The 17,873-nt window shown below is 37.6% G+C and overlaps 3 protein-coding genes across 7 annotated transcripts in view; all 3 read left to right on the plus strand.

Moving 5' to 3' along the window:
• Positions 1-900: 900 nt before the first annotated feature.
• Positions 901-10,221, plus strand: LOC131348275 (NACHT, LRR and PYD domains-containing protein 1b allele 2-like). 5 transcript variants are annotated; one of them, XM_058383076.1, is made up of 11 exons: positions 901-1,040; positions 1,240-1,414; positions 2,242-2,306; positions 2,799-2,968; positions 3,357-3,437; positions 3,723-3,934; positions 4,164-4,405; positions 4,615-4,737; positions 4,834-4,978; positions 7,585-7,620; positions 7,800-9,081. In XM_058383076.1, exons 2-11 carry the CDS (start codon positions 1,399-1,401, stop codon positions 8,066-8,068), a joined length of 1,359 nt encoding a protein of 452 aa, XP_058239059.1. In that variant the 5' UTR covers positions 901-1,040; positions 1,240-1,398; the 3' UTR covers positions 8,069-9,081. The 5 variants fall into 5 exon arrangements, with proteins under 5 accessions (XP_058239059.1, XP_058239060.1, XP_058239058.1 ...); XM_058383077.1 differs by having other exon boundaries at positions 1,240-1,405; XM_058383075.1 differs by lacking the exons at positions 901-1,040; positions 1,240-1,414; positions 2,242-2,306 and having other exon boundaries at positions 2,314-2,968; positions 3,723-3,925.
• Positions 10,222-11,451: 1,230 nt separating this feature from the next.
• Positions 11,452-17,873, plus strand: part of LOC131348667 (uncharacterized) — a 36,234-nt gene continuing 29,812 nt past the window's right edge. Inside the window, exons 1-9 of the mRNA XM_058383799.1 lie at positions 11,452-11,690; positions 11,937-12,644; positions 13,404-13,509; positions 14,861-14,947; positions 15,193-15,404; positions 15,545-15,786; positions 16,149-16,293; positions 16,928-16,963; positions 17,136-17,393. Of these exons, the coding sequence (XP_058239782.1) occupies positions 11,603-11,690; positions 11,937-12,644; positions 13,404-13,509; positions 14,861-14,947; positions 15,193-15,404; positions 15,545-15,786; positions 16,149-16,293; positions 16,928-16,963; positions 17,136-17,393 (1,882 nt within the window). The 5' untranslated portion in view covers positions 11,452-11,602. The remainder of the gene's footprint in view (positions 11,691-11,936; positions 12,645-13,403; positions 13,510-14,860; positions 14,948-15,192; positions 15,405-15,544; positions 15,787-16,148; positions 16,294-16,927; positions 16,964-17,135; positions 17,394-17,873) is intronic.
• On the plus strand, positions 13,500-16,285 carry LOC131348301 (NACHT, LRR and PYD domains-containing protein 1a-like). The gene is made up of 6 exons (XM_058383122.1): positions 13,500-14,095; positions 14,861-14,947; positions 15,193-15,404; positions 15,545-15,786; positions 15,968-16,044; positions 16,149-16,285. Exons 1-5 carry the CDS (start codon positions 13,980-13,982, stop codon positions 15,995-15,997), a joined length of 687 nt encoding a protein of 228 aa, XP_058239105.1. The 5' UTR covers positions 13,500-13,979; the 3' UTR covers positions 15,998-16,044; positions 16,149-16,285.

Consider the following 17,873-nt stretch of genomic DNA (forward strand, 5'->3'; position numbering starts at 1 on the left):
TTTAATAAAAATTATTTATTAAAAAAGATTTTGGTATAACAGCAGTGTACCTTGTGGGGGTTTCCAAGTAGATTACAGGGTCACATGATCTAGAAGCTATTGAAGGAATACTGATTTTTTTTTTAATTAAAAAAATAATAATTACAAATTAATTCACATCATGCACAATTCATACTACTGTATCTATTAATTAAATTATTATTAATAATTTAACAAAAGCAGCATGCAATGACGCATGGCATATGTATATTTAAGAAGAAATTAGAATAACTGGGGCACGTAGCCAGGTAAATAACGATACCACATTTCAGTTGTACAGAAATTTGTCGACGGTCCCTAAAATATACGGCCGGTTTTAGACAAAGAAAATGCAGATGTTTTTCCGTTTCTTTTCTAGTATAAATGAGGAAAGAAAATCAAGTCTAATTTTAAAAAGGTGTCTGACATTTTCATCACATAATTAAAAAAAACCATTTCATTTTCGTTTTTTTGTTTCTGTTTATAAAAAGAAACTTCAAATACCAAAAAGTACACGGACCTTTTAGTTTGTGGTTCATTTGTAATTAGTTATATCAGATGTTTTCACTAGACAGATGTCAGGTGTTTAGCATGGAGTCCTGCACTGACACAAGAAAATCCTTATACTAATACCAGGAGTCATTTTATGAATTAAAAATTCAGATACTATACTTTATTGTTTGTGTGTTTGTTTGTTTGTCTGCAGGTGACATGCACCGTCTCTCAGAAGTCAGGATTGTGCTCCTGGGCTGTAGAGGTGCAGGGAAAAGTTCAGCAGGAAACACCATCCTGGGCAGAGAGGAGTTTGACTTACAAGAATGTTTTCAGTGTGTTATGAGACAGGGAGAAGTAGCAGGGAGGAAGATCACTGTGGTTGAAGCTCCAGGATGGTGGAGAAATCAAATTTGGTTGACAAGGAACAACGACTTTCATCACAGCATGTCCATGTGTCCTCCAGGTCCACACGCTGTACTGCTGGTCATTCGTTTGGACTTTACATTTGCAGAAAACGAGAGAGAAAGGTTAGTCAGGTACATAGATCTTCCCAGCATGACAGTCTGGAGTCACAGCATAGTTCTGTTCACCTTTGGAGACTCTCTGGGAGACACAACCATAGAGAGACACATTGAGAGTGAAGGACAGGCTCTCCAGTGGCTGGTAGAGAAATGCGGAAACAGATATCATGTTTTTAATAATAAAAAGAGACATGATGTCTCTCAGGTCACAGAGCTGCTGGAGAAGATCGAGGAGATGGTGGCAGAAAACAAAGGCTGTCCTCTTCAAGATTATGACCTTGATGATGATGACATTTATAGGTGGAGAAGTGCAAATGAACAGAGAAGAGGTGGAGGACGTCATCACTGAGGCACAGACTTGGGCATGTCTGGTGAGCTGGGTAAAGTACTTTTTATTCTTTATAAAAGTATTTTTTTTAATTATTTTTCCACTTGAATATTGTATATCACATTAAAGGTGATTTTTTACTTTATTTTTATTTTGTTTCTTTTCTATTCCATTTCAAAACCCTCCCAGTGTTGGTTAAGCTTAGTGTGAAAGTCGTAGTTAAGCTACATTTCCTTGTATTTTTTTTTTACTTCCTGTAGCTACATGTTACATTTATCCAAAGAAGTTTGAAACTAGATTGATTTGTAGGTTAACAAACAACATTTTAAATAGTTTGTACCGTACAGGCTATAAGCCAGGTTCATGGGGAATGTAAAATCTAAAAACTTATAATTACGAGGTCTTGTTCAAAACCAAACCTGTTTCACAACAGAAACAACTGTTGCTTTTACTTCACAACCGAATGCTGATTTTCATTTATTTGAGGAGTTCTGCTTTTAGGCAAGTTTTCAACAGCTTTTCCTGAAATTGATTATAAGTCTCCCGAGTTTCCTGTCCCCAGCCAGTCCCATGTCCTGTCACCTGCCACCATCTACATTTACTTTTTATTATGGTGTTGAATGCAACTTTGTTTTTTAGTAATCCTCTGTAACCTTATACTATGACTTAGACTCATAATACTATGATTGTGTTTTGTTACAGTGATTATAAATGAAGTGTTTACATTAATATAAAAAAATCACTGTACGTTTTATTAGACTACGGCCAGAATGCTTCTGGAGTTCCAGAATTGCCACAGCTTCTGTACTCTTTGGTAAAGAAGAAGAAAGAATTCTCTCTGAAAATAACTTGATGTTGTTGTTGTATGAGTGTTTTTAGGCATGATTAGGAATTCTGCTATGTCCAGTATCCCTGGTTCCAGCCATCAGACTCCCATACCAACAGTAGGTGGATTATCTCTGCTTAATTCCGCTTAACTGTGAACAGTTAAGCATGTATGGAGTGTGTGCATGGTGCTTTGTGACCGACTGACTTTCAATTCACACTCTATCTTTACACCCAGCATTCTTCAAGATGAACAAATCAATTAATGAATGAATGTGTTTTATTTATTCTTTACACACAGAACCCAATTTCATTGATTACAGTGAGACTAATAAGTAATAGCTATAAGTTCAATTAACTACAGGCTAAACTATTTGTTTGTTGAAAAACAAAAAGTAAAGCAAAAACTTACAGGTACATTTAACTAAAAACTCCTTATAAAAATGCATGGTCTCCTGTTTTGTTTACTGCACTCATTCTCCCCTGTACTGAAAAGCATCTGGCCTGTCCCAAATCAAAACATGCAGACTAAAATGATCTTCTGTGACAAGACCAAACAGGAAGCGCCCGAAAGAACAACAACCACAATAACATTTTCTCATTTAATGAAGGGCTTCCGGCATAAAAAGGATACTGTGCCAAATAAAAAAATGAAGACCGAAATGATCTGCTGTGACGACCCCAAACAGGGAGCACCTGAAAGTACAATAACAATAACATTCTCCCCTGTACTGACTTCTGTTTCTGATGAAGGCTCTTGGGATAAATACCCAGACTGCTGGTAAATCCACTTTTGTCCATGTGTGTAAATATATGAAATTCATCCAGCTATGGTATTTCTTTTGTCTATTATGTCAGCTGCCACTTTTTAGTTTTTCAACCAAACCAAGGTGTAATTTGAAAGCAGAAATGCACAAAACTTAATTCTGAATTATAGCTGGAGTTTTCTGTTCTTACATTTACATGTAAAGCATTTGGCAAAAGCCCTTTTCAAGGGAGACTTACACAAGTGCTTTAAAATCTCGATCACAGAATACATCAATAGTGCTTCACTGAGAAAAATATTATTATATAGTAATAGTAGTAGTAGTAGTAGTATTTTAAATAAACAAGTGGCATTTTAAGAATTTCAGGAAGATGGAGGTATTTACCTGTCTTTTTCCTGCCAGGGACTCCGGTGTTTATGAAAGCAGTGACGCAGCGGTCCAGAGAGAGCCTGGTGCAGTGCAGGCAGTGACAAGAGATTTTAGGTAAGTGGGCGCTCATCCATTGTTGGCTTTGTAGGCAAGCATCAGTGTTTTAAATCTGATGTAGGAGGCTATCAGAAGTCAGTGTTTGTCAGGATTGCAGCAGTGGGGTGGTGTGGGAGAACTTCAGACAGTTGAAAACATTCATGCAGCTGCATTCTGGATCATTTGCAGAGATCAGATGGTGCTCAGAAGTGGGATTGAGTTGAAAAGGAACTGAACAAGCACCTGATTGGCCTGTGTGAAAAAAAAATGGAATCCTTCTGATTTTCTGATTTTGTTCCTCAGGACTCTTTACCTTCATGCTGGACAGTTTAAGTGTAAATTCTCAGACCTTGTGTTTGATATGAAAGGGGAAGGCAGAGTGATGTACCAGACTGTGCCCTGGGACAGCCATGTGTTGAAGGGATTAGGCCACATGGAGCCTGCAGGACCTCTGTACAGTATTGAGTGCAGCAAAGGATCAATCCATCGCCTGCACCTTCCACACTGTGAGACTCGTGAGTTGATTAAATTAAATTAAATTAAATTAAATTAAATTAAATTAAATTAAATTAAATTAAATTAAATTAAATTAAATTAAACTAGAAACATTTTCCTGATCAGTATAAAAATATAATAATGTCATAATTGATATACAGCAATCCAATTTACTAGCCATTGTGCGATTAAAATCTGTGTTTTTTCGTCTTTTCGTAAAGCCTTGTTCTGGTTGTTGATATGTTGCAGGTACAGATGTGGTTAAATTGACTGTGGCTCATGTGACTGGTGGAAATGTGGAGATGCTTCAGCCTCTAAAAATAACAAACACACACGTGATCATAGAAGTTCAGAATCTCTCACCTTTTGGTCTCTTAAAAGCATTGCTATGGCCAGCATATCCCATCAGAGCCCAAGTTCTGCTGTTCTTTGAGAAAAGCCTGAGGAAACTTCACATCCATCTGTTGCCAGGGAATGTCCCGGTTGAAGAGGTATGGGCTTTCATATGTACCTTTATTACGTTAGCATTAAATGTTAGGGATCGTTATTCCTGACACTGTCCTTATGTGTACTGAAAAGTATACATATATTGTTAGACACATTTGCAAATTTTTAAAGTTTTAGAATAAAAATTTAAAATAAAAAAATAAAAAAAGTTAAATTTCCTAAAATAAACTACTATGATTTCTTGGCCTTAAAGGTGCAGAAGAGACATGAGAACATCAGATACATTACAACAAGCTCCAAATGTGAGCTGACCCCTGGTAAAAAATACAGGCCGTGCTGTAGAAATAATGATCGTGAATATGATTCCCAACCAGAGGTGACGTAAAAGTACTCATGTCATTGTACAAAAGTCTTATTGTCATTATGTGTGAAGCAGCATGTGGAATATTCTCTCCATCACCTGTTTACTCAGGATGAGAAGTTTGAGCGTGATTATGGACCCAACTACCACCCTACATTTGAGGTGTTCCTAAATACTGGGGTTAGAAAAGTCACATTAAGTCTTTTCGATGAAAATGGCCTGGTGGTGTGGAAGCCTCGTGATGTCAAGCTCACAGGTAAACAAATGTTGAAGTGAGATTAAAAAGTGGTATAAGTGTTGTTATATTCATTTAGTCATGCATCTGTACATCTTTCCATCCATTCATGCAGCCATCCACCCACCCATCCATTCACACACCCACCAATCCATCCATCCATCCATCCATTCCTTTATCTACCCCTCCATCCATCCATCCATCCATCCATCCATCTTTAGAATGCTATTCTAATCAGGGTCACACTGCATCCAGAGTGGGAGAATTTAGCTCAGGGACACACACACATCTAGGGGCAATTTAGTGAAGTTAATTGTAAGGACGCACTCGAGGCAGGCGTAGTAGAATCCATATGCAGATCTTTATTCACAAAAACGGCAGGCAAGAATCGAAATCGATATGGCTAAGTGAAAGGGTCAAAAACCCGAAAATCAATAACTAGCGAACAGAAACCAAAACCGCAAAACCGAGACTCGTAGAAAAACAGTAACAGGCAAAGATCATACACGTAGCAGGCAATCAGGACAATAAACAAGGCTTGGTACGGAATCCACTAGAGAGAACAATACTTCACAGGGAACAACAGGCAGCGTGCTGCTTAAATACCCGAGTAAGACAGGAAGTGAGTTGTCAATATTCGGGTGATGGCTCCCTCTGGCGCTCTGGTTCTGCAAGCATCGTTACATTAATACACCTGGAGGTTTTTTTTACAGTGGAAGGGGAAAAAGACACTGTAAAACCAAACAAGTTTAAAGTACTCAAAATTTTTGGCTTAACTGATTGCCTAAAAAATGTAAGTACATGTGATATTTTTTTAAAGTAAATTTTAATTTAAAAATATTTTTCAGGTAACTCATTTCTTTTTCATTTGAAGTTATCTTAACTTATATATAGTATTTATACATCATTATTATTTTTAATAATAATGCCATCTTTAATAATAATAATGTTAACTTTAATGCAAGCAATTCTTGAAAGTAGGTAATTGGTTGGAATTATTTATTCAGGTTAATACGAACAACATAAATAACAATCCAACATCAGTGTGCAAGATTTTTCCAACATCTTGTTGAACATACTGGTTGGCAGAACCAACAACACCGTTATTATCAACACCGTTGGCAAGTCTCTACTTGGAGGAGTCAGTTTGAAATCGGAAGCCCTTTTGTTTAAAAATCTCTTTATTCGAAGATTGCTCTTTCCAACATCCAATTAGCATTTTAATTTACCAAATGACCCATAAGGACTCAGATATGCTCGTTTATTATTAGTTAATTTAGGAACTATCTAAACCCAATGCTAAGCTAAGTTGCTCATGAGTAACTTACCTTGTACATTACCTACTTTCAGGTTACAGAAGTAGATCTGAAACGACTAAAATATTACCTAACCTTACACTCCTTTAAAAAATTCATAAGGACAACTTGCACACGTTAACGTTATCTCGATTAAGAAGGTAATGATAAAGTTATTTCCTGAAGTATGAAATAAAGATTTTTCTTTTTTCTTTTTTCTCTTCATGCTTTAGACAAAGTTCTTTTTTATGCCAAGTCTGAACAGGTTTAGTTTATTCAGTTTATATACCTTTTTTTGGAGTCCGCAAACCAACCTGACGAATATCAGGAAAGTATGCTAGCCTGTATTTTTCAAATTAGAGATAATTCTATGACCCCAACATACTTTGCCCAACACCCAGACATGCCTGTTTATTATTAATTAAACTATAAATTATGCGAACTGCAAGCTAACGATACCTACATGCTGTGCGCAGTTTAATAAATTAGCCCCAAGTTACCTTAATGTAATTAGCTGGCAACAGGTAGACAATACCTGACTTAAGCTAACGTCTAACTCTCAGTTAATTGTTAACGGTAAAAAAATAATAATAATAATAATATTAATAAAAAATAAAAAAGAACAGAATTCCATTAGAACGAATGTTGAACACTGACTGCTAAAGCCAAATATTTGTTTAATAACTAAAAAGATTATTAATTAACTTACCAGTTTCACACAAAAATTCCTCTCCTCATTACATGGCAGTCATCTTGGTCCATAAAGCCCACTAAGACGTTGATGACGTCAGAAGCTGCGTGTCTTTTAAATACTCATAAATTATCTGTCAAAGAGTCTGTCAAAGTGTACTCAAAAACATAAAGTCAGCCTAAATGAAAACCTCATTACTTCTTAGCGTAACTCATAAGTTTTTTGCTGTGTTAACTGAATAGCAGGTTTTTATAATGTTATAATGTTGATAAGTAAGTAGTACTGTCCAGGTTTACAGTGCACATGAACATGGGAAGAACATGCTAAATCCCACACGGACAGTAACTCAAGCTCAGGGTGAGCAAAGCAAAGCTAACAGCACTAGTTTAACATCCCTGGGTCTTACTTACAACCACTCCGAGCAGGTCTTGAACCCAGGTCTCCGGTGTGGGAGGCAGGTGCACTAACAAGGAGGCTCCATTACACTAGCTCCATGCACTTATACAGATGATTCTCTAGACATTTAGTGAAAGGTTGTATATGACTGCTTAACGATGATAAATGAACGAGTTTGAATGAATGTTTTTTTCAGGAACTGTAGCTCTGGGTGCATGTTAATGATTTCTGTCTTGTCACATCAGGTACACAGAGAGCCGCAACCAGTAAACATTCACCTGGTAGGGCTTTCTGAATCATTTTACTCACTGGAAGGTTTACATTAGATTTCTATGGAAAAATAATTGAATAAGAACTGACCACTGAATAGCACTGGATAGATTCTGATGCATTGAAAGTGTAATTGGTAGACTGTCAAAGAAGTGTGTTTAATGTTTAAAATAATGTGTCTGTATTTTAGGTGCTGATTTTGTGGATAAATACACAGCAGAACTCATTCAGAAAGTTCCTTCAGTAATGGAGATAGTAGACCATTTTAGAGACATGGGACTTACTAGTGAAATGTACAATAAGATCCATGCAGAGGCAACAACACAAGACCAAATGAGAGAATTCTACAATTATCTCAACTCAGCAGGACGAGCTGCAAAAGCTAAATTCTATCAGATTCTTCAACAAAAACATTTTGGATTAGTCACAGAGCTGGAGTCGGGATCGGGTCTGGATTAGTGGAGGTTTAACAGAGTAAATCACAGGCAGACAGGGGTGTAGACTGATTCTTGGGCCCTATGCAAAGACAGTGTGTGGGAGCCCCTTTCCCATCATCTCATGATCCATTCACTTTTTTTAAAGTAACAACAGAAAAGTACACATTTCACTGACTGATAAAGTAAATGCTGGGATTCACTAACGTAAAATTGAAAAGTACAGAACAGTATTAAAAATACAAATACTGTCTATTGTATAAAAAAATATTTGCAGTCATGTTAATGCAGCAAAGATTTATTTTTGTGTATGAATTGTTCTATATCTGGGGTAGGCAGCCTCGGTCCTGGAGAGCCGTTGTTCTGTAGAGTTAAGCACCAACCCTAATCAAATTATGTTGCGTTCATTTTGTTTTCTTTTCCTCTCCTCTCTTGCTGATCTTTTTTTGCTTGGACATTGTGCACGTCGCGTTGGTCTCAACTTGAAAAAACTCTACAATTGACCACTCGCTCTTTTCCACTGAGTCCTCGCTCTAGCTCTTCCTCAATCTCAGCCAATTAGCATTTGGTATCGTTCCTAAACAACCAATTCAGTCTGCCAAACTTGCATGCACACAGTTCTTATGAGGAGGGGTCGACACAGAGGTGTGTGTGTGCCGAAGCACAGCGAGGATCAGAATATTGCATGCACCAACAGGCACAGTATACACTCAATTTCACATCAATAATAATAATGTTTCAGGATCTTCGAGGGCAGGGCGGTCAAGGCACCTCACATGCCAGGGCCCTATGTACTCAGTCACCCTTTACCCCCCACTCACAACGCGCCTGCACATAGCTAGTTGAAGCAGGGATGAAAAATCTGAAAGGCATGTGTACGATCCGTGCATCGCATCTTCTTTAGATCTTCAAGGCTCTGGAAGAGAGAGAGGATCATCACTGACACCCAGCAATGAGATGTCAATGAGAATCAATTATTCTTGTAACTAATCTGTAAAAAATGGAAATAAACAAGTTAAACATAGAGATGTATACAGGACTTATTATTTCATTTATTTATTTGTCTTTATTTATTTTCCTAGAAAGTTTGTTCCACCCCATCAACAACCCTTTATTCTTCTAATTCATCTCTACTACAATAGAATAATAGATTCAGAGAATAATCTACTTGAATTTAAATACAATATGTGATTAAAAAAAGAATACTTGTACATTCTGGAAAATTATTAATGCATGAATATAATACAATAATGTAGTCCTTATATAACCCTGTATTAGTTTTGATGTGTTTTTGTATTAATACATTAACCCATTTATTGACGTCTGAACTTATCAACAGAATAAACATGAGTGACATTTTTGTCTGGAAGAAAAATATTTGGAAAATTGATTAAATTTTGCACTGAAGACAATGAAATAAGACTTGGAAATTACACCAAGAATGTTTACAGGAGAAGGTTATCCTACAGGAACTGATGATGGAGATTGTTTTGAGCTTTGGATAATTTCCATAATCAGGTTTTTAATTAAGATTTACTTAAGAGAGAAATTTCAGTTTCAGTCTTTACTGTCAGCATAGAGTAGCTCACTGTGAACTGATATAAGGGGGTTTAGATGGAAATTTTATTTCAGCAGTAGCATAAAAATATAAAAGGTAAAATGTTATAAGAATAATAATACTTAAAATATTGTCAGTGACTTGGTTTGTGAAATGAATCATCTTTACCTAAAATAAAGAAAGAAACAATCTAATAAACATTTCTTTATTTAAAAGTATGATATAAAATAAAACATTTATATAAAGGTTTCAATGCTTTAGTTGTGGACATGAAGCGGCCGCTCGCGGTAGTGTGTAAAAGCCACGCCCCTAAAACTTACCTGCGTTTATTAAACCGATAACCGACCTGATTTCGCACATGCGCACTTGCGCGTGGAAAAAACGGGTTGCTGAATTCTCCGGAACATTTTTACCTGCAACTTTTCCATTCACCTGAACGGTACAGAACTAACCCGTTGGTTCTGATTCACACAAAAACGGATTGTTTTCTTCCCCTTTTCCATTTTTCCAGACTGAGCCAGAGATATGTCACTGGTTCCCCTCCATATCCTGCAGGATACTCTCTAACACAGAAAGTAAACCGGAGAAATCTCTCACTTTCTCAGTGGAAACAGAGTCAGGTAGGAATCAGTTGTCCATCATTTCTGCAAATTTTCTAACAAATTCAGCTTGTGTTCAGAAATGAAATTCTTATGTTATATGATCTGCTTTCCAGCTGTACAGATGTGTTCTCCTCCGGCTGAATTACACGTTTAATGGCTTTTTTAAGTTTACGTTTTACTCTAAAATGATTCTGAATCGAATCCGATTAGGCTGTAAATTCCTTATATTTCGACCGGATTTTCATGTTTTTCTAACATCTTTCACATCGAGTTTAAAATACCTGTTTGATGAACTCGTTTACTGTTTTGTTTTCCTCAGTCCGTTTTGTAATCTTAATGGTTTAGCTCGTCATGACATGTCTAAGACTCTGAGCCTTGACATGACATGTCTAATATTGTCTTCCGTAAACTGTTCAGGTTTATCCTGGTGACACCCTCTGTACACCATAACTCTGTAGTAAAATAAAATTAAACAAGAAATAATATAATGTGCAAACCAAGTGATTTTGTGTGTGTGTGTGTGTGGGGATCCAATATGAACAGTGATTGAAAGAAAAACAAATGTTTGTTTGTTGGTTTGTTTGTTTTATTGCAGATGTGCAAAAGACAGAGACGTAGTCAGCGATGGCCTGCAGTAAAGTCAGTCCTGGTGAGTTTTTAGTTTGTGGTTCATTTGTAATTAGTCATATCAGATGTTTTCACTAGACAGATGTCAGGTGTTTAGTATGGAGTCCTGCACTGACACAAGAAAATCCTTATACTAACACCTGTGCTTTATTGTTTGTGTGTTTGTTTGTTTGTCTGCAGGTGACCTGCACCGTCTCTCAGAAGTCAGGATTGTGCTCCTGGGCTGTAGAGCTGCAGGGAAAAGTTCAGCAGGAAACACCATCCTGGGCAGAGAGGAGTTTGACTTACGAGGAAGTGCTCAGTGTGTTATGAGACAGGGAGAAGTAGCAGGGAGGAAGATCACTGTGGTTGAAGCTCCAGGATGGCAGAGAGATAAAGCTGTACAGTCACTTAAACAGGAGATTGAGCTCAGCATGTCCATGTGTCCTCCAGGTCCACACGCTGTACTGCTGGTCATGCGTTTGGACTTTGAATTTACACAAAAATATAAAGAAGAATTAATCTGGTGCATAGATCTTCTAGGCCCGGCAATCTGGAGTCACACCATACTTCTTTTCACCTTTGGAGACTCTCTGGGAGACACAACCATAGAGAGACACATTGAGAGTGAAGGAAAGGCTCTTCAGTGGCTGGTAGAGATATTCGGGAACAGATATCATGTTTTTAATAATAAAGACAGAAATGATAACACTCAGGTCACAGTGCTGCTGGAGAAGATTGAGGAGATGGTGGCAGGGAACAGAGGCAGCCATTTTGAAATGGACAGAACAATATGGAGGAGTGGAAATCAGAGGAAGGGAGATCAAAAGAGAGGAGGATGAAGGTGACAAAGAGAAAGGAAGCCCTTAGAAAACACATGTGTAAGTCTTTTTGTTAATGTATTCATATTTTTTTAGTTAGAACTAAAATTTTAAAAATCAATATAATCTGCCACTCTTAGATTTATGAATCAGTTTATTTGGTATACATTTATGAAGAATATATTGTAGCTGTTAGTGTTTTTCTATGTTAGAAATGTACATTGATGTTTTATTAATTATAATTACAGTTACTAATTATTACAAGGACCAGAATGGTAACTTATAGTCTGCATTTTTATCCTGCAGTAATACACCATCTGTCAGAAGTGAGGATTGTGCTGCTGGGCTACAGAAATGCTGGGAAAAGTTCATCAGGAAACACCATCCTGGGTGATGATAAGTTTGAGTTCAACCCAACTGCAAAGTGTGTGAAGAGACAAGGATATGTAACAGACAGGCAGGTCACTGTGGTTGAAGCTCCAGGATGGCAGAGAGATAAAGCTGTGATGCAGTCACTTATACAGGAGATTGTGATCAGTGTGTCCATGTGTCCTCCAGGTCCACACGCTGTACTGCTGGTCATGCGTTTGGACTTTACATTTACAGAAAAAGTGAGAGAAGAGTTGGTCAGGTACGTAGATCTTCTTGGCTTGACAGTCTGGAGTCACACCATAGTTCTGTTCACCTTTGGAGACTCTCTGGGAGACACAACCATAGAGAGACACATTGAGAGTGAAGGACAGGCTCTCCAGTGGCTGGTAGAGAAATGCGGAAACAGATATCATGTTTTTAATAATAAAGAGAGAGATGATGTCTCTCAGGTCACAGAGCTGCTGGAGAAGATCGAGGAGATGGTGGCAGAAAACAAAGGCTGTCCTCTTGAAATATACAAATGGTCACCACAAAACTTTGATGACAATGACATTGATATTTGGGTAAGTGCAAAAAATGAACAGAGAAGAGGTGGAGGACGTCATCACCGAGGCACAGACTTGGGCATGTCTGGTGAGCTGGGTAAAGTACTTTTTATTCTTTATAAAAGTATTTTTTTTAATTCTTTTTCCACTTGAATTTTGTATATCACATTAACGGTGGGAAAAGTTTATTTTTTTGTTTCTTTTCTTTTCCATTTCAAAACCCTCCCAGTGTTGGTTAAGCTTAGTGTGAAAATCGTAGTTAAGCTACATTTCCTTTCATTTTTTTTTACTTCCTGTAGCTACATGTTACATTTATCCAAAGAAATTTAACGTAGCAAACTAGATTGATTTGTAGGTTAACAAACAACATTTTAAATAGTTTGTACCGTACAGGCTATAAGCCAGGTTCATGGGGAATGTAAGATCTAAAAACTTATAATTACGAGGTCTTGTTCAAAACCAAACCTGTTTCACAACAGAAACAACTGTTGCTTTTACTTCACAACCGAATGCTGATTTTCATTTATTTGAGGAGTTCTGCTTTTAGGCAAGTTTTCAACAGCTTTTTGTGATATTGATTATAAGCCTCTCGAGTTTCCTGTCCCCAGCCAGTTTATTATGGTGTTGAATCCAACCTTGTTTTTTAGTAATCCTCTGTAACCTTTCTGTATAATTGCATGCTTAATACTAAGTGGTGCTTGGCTAATGTCCAGCTTAGTGGTTCCCAAAGTGTGAGGACTGGAGTATAAAGTATTTGACATTAACATGCATTGTAGTGGGTGTAAATAAACAAAATCTACAGAAGTATTAGTTACACACAAGAGTCAACAAATACTATGATTGTCCTTTGTTACAGAGATTAAAAATGAAAGTGCCACTATGTCCAAAATCCCTGGTTCCAGCCTCCAGACTCATTCCATCTTACCATCAGTAGGTGGATTTTCTCTGCTTAATACCCCATAAGTAATAACTATAAGTCTAAGTAAATACTGGCCAAACTATTTGTTTGTTGAAAAACAAAAAGTAAAGCAAAAACGTAGAGGTAAATTTAAGTAAAAACTCCTTATTAAAATGCATACCAGTTAAAAAATGAATGGGCATTAAATTCACTTTTTACCTTTTCCTTAGAAACTAATTTAATCCGTAGTCATATTGGAAAATAACAATCTAGTGTTTTCAAATGTTTGACTGATCATTAAAATGTGCTCTAGCAATGAAAATACACACCTGGTCTCCTGTTTTGTTTACTGCACTCATTCTGCCCTGTACTGAAGGGCATCTGGACTGTGCCAAATCGAAAAATGTGGAATGAAATGATCCACTGTGATGAGACCAAACAGGAAGCACCCGAAAGAACAACAACCACAATAACAACATTTTCTCCTTTACTGAAGGGCTTCCAGCGTAAAAAAAAACTGTGCCAAATCAAAACATGCAGACTAAAGTGATGCGCTGTGACGACCCCAAACAGGGAGCACCTGAAAGTACAACAACAACAAGAAGAACAACAACACTCTCCCCTGCACTGACTTTTGAATCCACTTGTGTGTATGTGTGTAAATATAGAAAATATATGAAAGTGTAAAATTCATCTAGCTATGCTATTTCTTTTGCCTATAATGTCAGCTGCCACTTTTTGGCCTTGTAGGTTTTCAACCAAACCCATCTAGCCATGGGGATCACAGTACAATGAGTTCTGTGACGGGTCCAAGCCCGGATAAATAGAGACAGTTGCGTCAGGAAGGGCACCCAGCGTGAAACATTACCAAATTTAACCATGCGAATCGCTGGTCAAAGAGGAAGGCCAAACAGGAGGTATATGGATGTAATCAGTGAGGATATGAAGCTAGTGGGTGCAAGTGTAGAGGATGCAGAAGATAGGGATAAGTGGAGAGAGATGATTCGCTGTGGCGACCCCTGAAGGGAAAAGCCGAAAGAAGAAAAAGGTTTTCAACCAAACCAAAGTGTAGTTTGAATGCAGAAATAAAGAAATCGTAATTCTGAATTTATAGTTGGAATGTTTTGCAGCTGTTTTTTCTGTTCTTAAATTTACATTTAAAGCATTTGGCAAAAGCACTTTTCCAGGGCGACTTACAAAAGTGCTAAAATCTCTATCACTGAAAACATCAATTCTGCTTCAGTAGGTCACAGACTTAGAATTTCATCAGTCTTAAAGTCTGCTGGGAGGAAGTGTAGCAAGAAAAATACATCATTATTATTAGTAGTAGTTGTAGTAGTAGTATTTTAAATAAACAAGTGCCAGTTGAAGTATTTCAGTAAGATGGAGGTCTTTACCTTTCTTTTTCCTGCCAGTGACTCAGATGTTCAGGTAAATTGGAGCAGTGACTCAGAGGACCAGAGAGAGCCTGGTGCAGTGCAGGCAGTGACAAGAGATTTTAGGTAAGTGGGCGCTCATCCATTGTTGGCAAGCACTAGTCTGATGTAGGAGGCTATCAGAAGTCAATGTTTGAAATCAGGATTGTAGCAGTGGGGTAGAGAACTACAGAAAGTAAAAAACATTCATGCAGCTGCATTCTGGATCATTTGCAGAGGTCAGTAGACCTGCCAGGACTGAGTTGCAGTAGTCTAGTCTTGAGATGAAAAGGAACTGAACAAGCACCTGATTGGCCTGTGTGGATCCTCAGGTCTCTTCACCTTCATGCTGGACAGTTTAAGTGTAAATTCTCAGACCTTGTGTTTGATATGAAAGAGGAAGGCAGAGTGATGTACAAAATAGTGTCCTGGGACAGCAGTGTCTTGGATGGATTACGCCACATGGAGCCTGCAGGACCTCTGTACAGTATCGAGTGCCATAAAGGTTCAATCCGTCGCCTGCACCTTCCACACTGTGAGACCCGTAAGTTGATTTATTTTATTTTATTTTATTGATTAAAAAAACAGAATAAATACTAAAAACGTTTTCCTGATTAGTATAAATATGTAATGGAAATGTTTTCCTATCTAAAGTGCCTTGTTCTGGTTGTTGATATGTTGCAGGTACAGATGTGGTTAAATTGACTGTGGCTCATGTGACTGGAGGAAATGTGGAAATGCTTCAGCCTCTAAAAGTAACAAAGAAACATGTCATCTTAGAAGTTCAGCGTCTCTCACCTTTTGGTCTCTTAAAAGCATTGCTGCTCCCAGCATTTCCCATCAGAGCCCAAGTTCTGCTGTTCTTTGAGAAAAGCCTGAGTAAACTTCACATCCATCTGTTGCCAGGGAATGTCCCGGTTAAAGAGGTGATCGACTTTAATATATACCTTTATTATGTTCAACATTATATATAAGTGACCTTTATTCCTGACCCTGTCCTTATATGTGCACTAATAAGGTAAATGGTATTGTAGCAAAATTTGAAGGTGTAGAATAATTTTGTTAAATTTCTTAGAATAAAACTACTATGTTTTCTTGGCCTTAAAGGTGCAGAAGAGACACAAGAGCATCAGATAAATGACAACAAGCTCAAAATGTATACTGACCCCTGGTAAAAAATACAGGTAACGTAAAACTGCTCATGTCATTGTACAAAATGCTCTTTGTCACCATTTCTGAATAAGTATCTTGACTTCTGGAATATTCTCTCCATCACCTGTTTACTCAGGATGAGATGTTTGAGTGTGATTATGGACCCAACTACCACCCTACATTTGAGGTGTTCCTTAATACTGAGGTTATAAAAGTCACATTAAGTCTTTTGGATGAAAATAGCCTGGTGGTGTGGAAGCCTCGTGATATCATGCTTACAGGTAAACAAATGTTAAAATGAGTTTAGGGGCAGCTGGTATCAGTGGATTGGCAGGACTAAGTCTGTCTTTCTTTTATTCATGTATTCACCCATCAGGACCCTTTTCTCCTAATCAAACTTTTAGGAGCAGCTGGTACTGTATCTGTGTGCCCTTATATTCATTTAGTGATTCATTTGTACATCCTTTGATCGATCCATCCATCCATCCATCTAACTATTCATTCATCCATCCATCCATCTACCATCCCTTCTTCCATCCATTCATACATCCACCCACCCATCTATCCATCCATCCATCTTTAGGGCCATTTTATCCTACTCAGGGTCACACTGGATCTAGAGTGGGAGAATTTACCCCAGAGGGACGTATACGCACACACCTAGGGGCAATATAGTGAAGTTAATACACCTGGAAGTTCTTTACAGTGGAAGGGGAAAAACCCACATGAACATGGGAAGACCCTGCTAAATTCCACATAGAGAGTAGCCCAGGGTCATCAAAGCAAATCTATCAGCACTAGCTCCATGCAGTTATTCAGATGATTCTCTAGACATTTAGTGAAAGGTTGTTAATGATGATAAATGAACAAGTTTGAATGAATGTTTTTTTGTCTTTGTCTGTCTTGTCACATCAGGTACACAGAGAGCCACAACCAGTAAAGATTCACCTGGTAAGGCTTTCTGAATCATTTTACTCACTGGAAGGTTTACATTTGATTTCTATGGAAAAATAATCCAGTTAATGTGAGCACTGAATGAATCCTGATGCACTGAAAGTGTAATTTGTAGATTGTCAAAAAAGTGGGTTTAATGTTTAAAATAATTTATTTGTTTGTATTTTAGGTGCTGACTTTGTGGATAAATACAAAGCAGATCTCATTCAGAGCGTTCCTTCAGTAATGGAGATAGCAGACTGTATCAAAAGCAAGGAATTTACTAGTGAAATGTACAATAAGATCCATGCAGAGACAACACCACAAGACAAAATGAGAGAATTGTACAAATATCTCAACTCAGCAGGACGAGCTGCAAAAGCTGAATTCTATCGAATTCTTCGAGAGAAACATCGTGATTTACTGATGGAGCTGGGGTTTGGATCTGGTCTGGATTAGTGGAGGTTTATCAGAGTAAATCACATGCAGACAGGGGTGTAGCCCTGATTCTTGGGCCATATGCAACGACAGTGTGTGGGGGCCCCTTTCCCATCATCTCATGATCCATGCCATTTATCACTTTAAATAAAAAATAAAGAAAGAAAGAAACATACACATTGTACTCAATGATAGAGTAACTGCTGACAATCACTGATGTAATAAATAAAAAAAACAGTATTTAAAATACAGATACAGTGTATAGTATAAAAAATATTTGCATTCATGTCAATGCAGGAAGGAAATTATTTTTGTCTATGAATCGTTCTATACCTGGGAAGCATTGCGCGGGTGGGGCTTTGGGGGCTTAAGCCCCTCATTTACTGTCAATAGCCCCTGATCTTATGAAGACTGAAAACATTTTACACCACAAATAAAGTACAAGACATACTGGTACAATAACGCCACCTGTCTGTTGGCGCTTATTTTA

Source organism: Hemibagrus wyckioides, linkage group LG28 (genome assembly GCF_019097595.1).
Source record: "Hemibagrus wyckioides isolate EC202008001 linkage group LG28, SWU_Hwy_1.0, whole genome shotgun sequence".
In the NCBI taxonomy this organism is placed as follows: domain Eukaryota; kingdom Metazoa; phylum Chordata; class Actinopteri; order Siluriformes; family Bagridae; genus Hemibagrus; species Hemibagrus wyckioides.

What these genes read in the sequence shown, in the direction of transcription:
- LOC131348301 (XM_058383122.1), top strand. Translation starts at nt 13,980, where the DNA reads ATGCAGACTAAAGTGATGCGCTGTGACGACCCCAAACAGGGAGCACCT. An exon ending in CCTTCCACACTGTGAGACCC is followed by an intron (nt 15,405 to 15,544) that starts GTAAGTTGATTT and finishes GATATGTTGCAG; the next exon opens with GTACAGATGTGGTTAAATTG. An exon ending in GGAATGTCCCGGTTAAAGAG is followed by an intron (nt 15,787 to 15,967) that starts GTGATCGACTTT and finishes TTGGCCTTAAAG; the next exon opens with GTGCAGAAGAGACACAAGAG.
- LOC131348275 (XM_058383074.1), top strand. Translation starts at nt 2,631, where the DNA reads ATGCATGGTCTCCTGTTTTGTTTACTGCACTCATTCTCCCCTGTACTG. An exon ending in CCTTCCACACTGTGAGACTC is followed by an intron (nt 3,935 to 4,163) that starts GTGAGTTGATTA and finishes GATATGTTGCAG; the next exon opens with GTACAGATGTGGTTAAATTG. An exon ending in AACCAGTAAACATTCACCTG is followed by an intron (nt 7,621 to 7,799) that starts GTAGGGCTTTCT and finishes TCTGTATTTTAG; the next exon opens with GTGCTGATTTTGTGGATAAA.